This window comes from Mustelus asterias, unplaced genomic scaffold (assembly GCF_964213995.1).
Source record: "Mustelus asterias unplaced genomic scaffold, sMusAst1.hap1.1 HAP1_SCAFFOLD_2952, whole genome shotgun sequence".
Taxonomy (NCBI): Eukaryota; Metazoa; Chordata; class Chondrichthyes; order Carcharhiniformes; family Triakidae; genus Mustelus; species Mustelus asterias.
In genome coordinates, this window is record NW_027592897.1 from 30001 (window position 1) to 37485 (window position 7485).

At 48.9% G+C, this 7485-nt stretch overlaps 1 protein-coding gene across 1 annotated transcript in view; it reads left to right on the forward strand.

The window, feature by feature from the left end:
- Nucleotides 1–6833, forward strand: part of LOC144490155 (myosin-binding protein C, cardiac-type-like) — a gene marked incomplete at both ends in the record, with an annotated part of 32062 nt that extends 25229 nt beyond the window's left edge. The window contains one exon of the mRNA XM_078207963.1: nucleotides 6699–6833. Within this exon, the coding sequence (XP_078064089.1) occupies nucleotides 6699–6833 (135 nt within the window). The remainder of the gene's footprint in view (nucleotides 1–6698) is intronic.
- Between the last annotated feature and the right edge of the window lie 652 nt (nucleotides 6834–7485).

Sequence of the window (7485 nt, forward strand, 5' to 3'; positions counted from 1 at the left end):
TTATCTCCCGACTCCGAAACTCAATCCCTCGATTGATGAAGGCCAGCACACCATACGCCTTCTTAACCACCTCCTCCACCTCCGAGGCCGATTTAAGAGTCCTATGGACCCAGACCCCAAGGTCCTTCTGATCCTCTACACTACTAAGAGTCATACCCTTGATATTATACTCCTTCATCCCATTTGACCTGCCAAAATGGACCGCTACACATTTATCCAGGTTGAAGTCCATCTGCCACTTCTCCGCCCAGTCTTGCATCCTATCTATGTCACGCTGCACCTTCTGACATCCCTCCAACCTATCCACAACACCACCAACCTTCGTGTTATCGGCAAACTTACCAACCCATCCCTCCACTTCCTCATCCAGGTCATTTATGAAAATGACAAACAGCAAGGGTCCCAGAACAGATCCCTGGGGATCTGTTTTGGACCTGCCACAGGTGACCGACCTCCATTCAGAAAAAGACCCGTCTACAACCACTCTCTGCTTTCTGCAGGCAAGCCAGTTCTGAATCCACAAGGCAACAGCCCCTTGGATCCCATGCCCTCTCACTTTCTCGAGAAGTCTTGCATGGTGGACCTTATCGAACGCCTTGCTGAAGTCCATGTAAACCACATCTACTGCTTTTCCTTCATCAATGTGTTTAGTCACATTTTCAAAGAACTCCACCAGGCTCGTAAGGCACGATTTGCCTTTGACAAAGCCGTGTTGACTACTTTTGAGCATACTAAACTTCTCTAAATGTTCATAAATCCTGTTCCTCAGGATCATCTCCATCAACTTACCAACCACTGAGGTTAGACTCACCAGTCGGTAATTTCCTGGGCTATCCCTATTCCCTTTCTTGAATATAGGAATCACATCCGCAATCCTCTGGAACCTCTCCCATCTCCATCGACGATGCAAAGATCATCGATAGAGTCTCTGCAATCTCTTCCCTCGCCTCCCACATCAACTGGGGTACATCCCATCCGGACCCGGCGACTTATCTATCTTGATGCTATTCAAAATTTCCAACACATCCTCTTTCTTAATGTCCACCCAGGTCTTTTCCCAGCGGGAATACCGAGGTAAAATATTCATTAAGCACCTCTGCTATTTCTTCCGATTCTGTACAGACTTTCTCATCTTCACCTTTTATCGGTCCTATTCCTTCACATCTCATCCTTTTACTCTTCACATATTTATAGAATGCCTTAGGGTTCTCCTTAATCTTACCTGCCAAGGCCTTCTCGTGACCCCTTCTGGCTCTCCTAATTTCTTTCTAAAGTCGTATACTCATCTAGATCTCTATCATCGCCTAGTTCTCTGAACCTTTTGTACGCTTTCCTTTTCTTTCTCAGTAGGTTCAGTGTAGCTTTCGTGCACCACGGTTTCCGTAACCTACCAACACCTCCCTGTCTCATCAGAACGTTGTCATGCAGAACTCCAGACAAACATTCCTTGAAAAACTGCCACCTTACTTCAGTACTTTTCCTCGAGAATACCTCCTTCCAATTTACGCCTCTAATCTCTTGCCTGATGGCTTCATATTTCCCCTTACTCCAGATAAACACTTTCCTAGCTTGCCTGATCCTATCTCTTTCCAATGCTAGCGTAAAGGAGATAGAGTTATGATCACTATCCCCAAGATGCTCCCCCACTGAGAGATCCGACACCTGTCCAGGCTCATTAGCCAGTACCAGATCGAGTACAGCCTCTCCTCTTGTAAGCTTATCCCATGCTGTGTCAGGAAACTCTCCTGAACACACCTAACAAACTCCTCCCCATCCAAACCCCTTACCCTAGGGATATTCCAATCGATGTCATATACATGGATTTTAGTAAGGCGTTTGATAAGGTCCCCCATAGTCGGCTTATGATGAAAGTGAGGAGGTGTGGGATAGAGGGAAAGTTGGCCGATTGGATAGGTAACTGGCTGTCTGATCGAAGACAGAGGGTGGTGGTCGATGGAAAATTTTCAGATTGGAGGCAGGTTGCTGGCGGAGTGCCGCAGGGATCAGTGCTTGGTCCTCTGCTCTTTGTGATTTTTATTAATGACTTAGAGGAGGGGGCTGAAGGGTGGATCAGTAAATTTGCTGATGACACCAAGATTGGTGGAGTGGTGGATGAGGTGGAGGGCTGTTGTAGGCTGCAAAGAGACATAGATAGGATGCAAAGCTGGGCTGAAAAATGGCAAATGGAGTTTAACCCTGATAAATGTGAGGTGATTCATTTTGGTAGGACTAATTTAAATGTGGATTACAGGGTCAAAGGTAGGGTTCTGAAGACTGTGGAGGAACAGAGAGATCTTGGGGTCCATATCCACAGATCTCTAAAGGTTGCCACTCAAGTGGATAGAGCTGTGAAGAAGGCCTATAGTGTGGTATAGTGTGTTAGCTTTTATTAACAGGGGGTTTGAGTTTAAGAGCCGTGGGGTTATGCTGCAACTGTACAGGACCTTGGTGAGACCACATTTGGAATATTGTGTGCAGTTCTGGTCACCTCACTATAAGAAGGATGTGGAAGCGCTGGAAAGAGTGCAGAGGAGATTTACCAGGATGCTGCCTGGTTTGGAGGGTAGGTCTTATGAGGAAAGGTTGAGGGAGCTAGGGCTGTTCTCTCTGGAGCGGAGGAGGCTGAGGGGAGACTTAATAGAGGTTTATAAAATGATGAAGGGGATAGATAGAGTGAACGTTCAAAGACTATTTCCTCGGGTGGATGGAGCTATTCCAAGGGGGCATAACTATAGGGTTCGTGGTGGGAGATATAGGAAGGATATCAGAGGTAGGTTCTTTACGCAGAGAGTGGTTGGGGTGCGGAATGGACTGCCTGCAGTGATAGTGGAGTCAGACACTTGAGAAACATTAAAGCGGTTATTGGATAGGCACATGGAGCACACCAGGATGATAGGGAGTGGGATAGCTTGATCTTGGTTTCAGATAAAGCTCGGCACAACATCGTGGGCCGAAGGGCCTGTTCTGTGCTGTACTGTTCTATGTTCTGTGATGTTTGGGAAATTAAAGTCTCCCATCACGACAACCCTGTTATTCCTACATCGCTCCAGGATCTGTTTCCCTATCTGCTCCTCAACATCCCTGTTACTATTGGGCGGCCTGTAGAAAACACCCAGCAAAGTTATCGACCCCTTCCCGCTCCGAACTTCCACCCACAGAAACTCCGTAGACAATCCCTCCACGGCTTCCACCTTCTCTACAGCTGTGACACTACCCCTGATCAGCAGTGCCACTCCCCCCCCCCCCGCCACCCCCCTCTTTTGCCTCCCTCTCTGTCCTTTCTGAACCATCTGAAACCCGGCACCTGAAGTATCCAGTCCTGTCCCTGTCCCCAAGTTATCTCACGACTCCTAAACTCAATTCCTCGATTGATGAAGGCCAGTACACCTTCTTAACCACAGCCTCAATCTGCACAGCTGCTTTGAGCGTCCTTTGAACTCAGACCCCAAGATCCTTCTGATCTTTCACACTGCCAAGAGTCCTACCATTAATATTCCACCATCCTATTTGACCTGCCAAAATGAACCACCTCACACTTATCTGGGTTGAACTCCATCTGCCACTTCTCCGCCCAATCTTGCATCCTATCAATGTCTCGCTGCAACTTCTGACATCCCTCCACACTAACCACAACACCTCCAACCTTTGTGTCATCGGCAAACTTACCAACCCATCCCTCCACTTCCTCATTCAGGTCATTTATAAAAATCACAAAGAGTAAGGGTCCCAGAACAGATCCCTGGGGCACTCCACTGGTGACCGACCTCCATGCAGAATATGACCCATCTCATAGATCATAGAAACCCTACAGTGCAGAAAGAGGCCATTTGGCCCATCGCGTCTGCACCGACCACAATCCCTACCCTACCCTCTTATCCCTACATATTTACCCGCTAATCCCTCTAACCTACACATCTCAGGACACTAAGGGGCAATTTTAGCATGGCCAATCAACCTAACCCGCACATCTTTGGACTGTGGGAGGAAACCGGAGCACCCGGAGGAAACCCACGCAGACACGAGGAGAATGTGCAAACTCCACACAGACAGTGACCCAAGCCGGGAATCGAACCCAGGTCCCTGGAGCTGTGAAGCAGCAGTGCTAACCACTGTGCTACCATGCCGCCCAAACCTATAATCACTCTTTGCCGTCTGTGGGCAAGCCAGTTCTGGATCCACAAAGCAATGTCCCCTCGGATCCCATGCCCCCTCACTTTCTCAATAAGCCTTGCATGGGGCACCTAATTGTACATTGACTGGTGTCTCTCAGTCCCCTCTCTCTCTCTCAGGGAGATATCTGTACACTGGTTTCTCTCAGTCTTCTATCTCGGGGAAATATCTGTACACTGACTGGTGTATCTCAGTCCGCTCTCTCTCTCTCAGGGAGATACTTGTACACTGACTGGTTTCTCTCAGTCGTCTGTGTCAAGGAGAAATCTGTACACTGAGTGGTTTCTCTCAGTCCTCTATCTCAGGGAGAGATCTGTACACTGACTGCTGTCTCTCAGTCCTCTCTCTCTGTCAGGGTGATATCTGTACACTGACTGGTGTCTCTCAGTCTCCTCTCTCTCTCTCTCTCTCTCAAGGTATCTGTACACTGACTGATGTCTCTCAGTCCGATCTCTCTCTCAGTGAAATATCTGTACACTGACTGGTGTCTCTCAGTCTTCTCTCTCTCAGGGTGATATCTGTATACTGACCGGTGTCTCTCAGTCCCCTCTGTATCTGAGGTAGATATCTGTACACTGACTGGTGTCTCTCAGTCTTCTCTCTCTCAGGGAGATATCTGTACACTGACTGGCGTCTCTCAGTCCCCTCTCTCTCTCAGGGAGATATCTGTACACTGACTGGCGTCTCTCTGTCCCCTCTCTCTCTCAGGGTGATATCTGTACACTGACTGGTGTCTCTCAGTCCCCTTTCTCTTTCTCTCTCTCTCTTGAGGTATCTGTACACTGACTGGTGTCCCTCAGTCCTCTCTCAGGGAGATATCTGTACACTGACTGGTGTCTCTCGGTCCCATCTCTCTCAGGGAGATATCTGCAAACTGACTGGTGTCTCTCAGTCCCCTCTCTCTCAGGGAGATATCTGTAAACTGACTGGTGTCTCTCGGTCCTCTCTATCTCAGGGCGATATCTGTACACTGACTTGTGTCTCTCAGTCTTCTCTCTCTCAGGGAGATATCTGTACACTGACTGGTGTCTCTCGGTCCCCTCTCTCTCAGGGAGATATCTGGACACTCACTGGTGTCTCTCGGTCCTCTCTATCTCAGGGAGATATCTGCACACTGACTGGTGTATCTCAGTCCCCTCTCTCCCTCAGGGAGATATCTGTACGCTGACTGGTGTATCTCAGTCCCCTCTCTCTCTCAGGGAGATATCTGTACACTGACTGGTGTCACTCGGTCCCCTCTCTCTCAGGGAGATATCTGTGCACTGACAGGTGTCTCTCAGGCCTCTCTCTCTCAAGGAGATATCTATACACTGACTGGTGTATCTCAGTCCCCTCTCTCTCTCAGGGAGATATCTATACACTGACTGGTGTCTCTCAGTCCCCTCTCTCTCTCAGGGAGATATCTGTACACTGACTGGTGTCTCTCAGTCCCCTCTCTCTCTCAGGGAGATATCTATACACTGACTGGTGTCTCTCAGTCCCCTTTCTCTTTCAGAGAGATATCTGTACACTGATTGGTGTCTCTCAGTCCCCTTTCTCTCAGGGAGATATCTGTACACTGACTGGTGTCTCTCAGTCCCCTTTCTCTCAAGGAGATATCTATACACTGACTGGTGTCTCTCAGTCCCCTTTCTCTTTCAGAGAGATATCTGTACACTGATTGGTGTCTCTCGGTCCCCTCTCTCTCTCAGGGTGATATCTGTGCACTGACTGGTGTCTCTCAGTCCCCTCTCTCTCTCAGGGAGATATCTGTACACTGACTGGTGTCTCTCGGTCCCCCCTCTCTCTCTCAGGGTGATATCTGTACACTGACTGGTGTCTCTCAGTCCCCTCTCTCTCTCAGGGTGATATCTGTACACTGACTGGTGTCTCTCGGTCCCCCCTCTCTCTCTCAGGGTGATATCTGTACACTGACTGGTGTCTCTCAGTCCCCTCTCTCTCTCAGGGAGATATCTGTACACTGACTGGTGTCTCTCGGTCCCCCCTCTCTCTCTCAGGGTGATATCTGTACACTGACTGGTGTCTCTCGGTCCCCCCTCTCTCTCTCAGGGCAATATCTGTACACTGACTGGTGTCTCTCGGTCCCCTCTCTCTCGCAGGGAGATATCTATACGCTGACTGGTGTCCCTCAGTCTTCTCTCTCTTAGGGAGATTTCTGTACGCTGACTGGTATCTCTCAGTCCCCTCTCTCTCTGAGGGAGATATCTGTACACTGACTGGTGTCCCTAGGTCCCCTCTCTCTCAGGGAGATATCTGTACACTGACTGGTATCTCTCAGTCCCCTCTCTCTCTCAGGGAGATATCTGTACACTGACTGGTGTCCCTAGGTCCCCTCTCTCTCAGACACTGACTGGTGTCCCTAGGTCCCCTCTCTCTCAGACACTGACTGGTGTCCCTAGGTCCCCTCTCTCTCAGGGAGATATCTGTGCACTGACTGATGTCATCGGTTGTGGGAATTCTCTGCAAAAGTGTGAATTTTCTGTTTAATGAGCTGAAATGTGTGATCTCTCTCCGTTTCGTTATTCCAGCACCCACCAGTGAACCCAGCAATCTGAGCGTGGAGGATGTAAGTGACACAACAATTTGTCTAAAGTGGCGTGCTCCCGAGAAGGTGGGAGCTGCAGGATTGGATGGCTACTTGGTGGAGTATTGTAAGGAAGGATGTAAGTATCTGCACACTCACTGTGTACACAGCTTACTCAATTATCAGGGTGTGTACACACCATGCTCACGATTTGATGGGTATATTGTACTGGGCTGTGTATACACTGCTCAGTATTAATTGGGAGCATTGTACAGGGCAGTGTACACACTGCTCACTGCCTCACAGTGCCAGGGACTCGGGTTCAATTCCAGCCTCGGGTCATTGACTGTGTGGAGTTTGCACATTCTCCCTATGTCTGCGTGGGTTTCCTCCGGGTGCTCCGGTTTCCTCCCACTATCCAAATGTGTGTGTCAGGTTGATTGATCATGATCAATTGTCCCTTAATGTCAGGGGGACTGGGAGGGTTAATATTTGGGTTACGGGGTTAGGACAGAACCTGGGTGGGATTGTTGCTCATGCAGACTCGATGGGCTGAATAGCCTCTTTCTGCACTGTAGATTCTATGATTCTATGATTAGATGGAAGTATTGTACAGGGCTGTGTACACACTGCTCATTAATAGCTGTGTACACACAGGGCTGTGTACACACTGCTCATTAATAGCTGTGTACACACAGGGCTGTGTACACACTGCTCATTAATAGCTGTGTAGACACAGGGCTGTGTACACACTGCTCATTAATAGCTGTGTACACACAGGGCTGTGTACA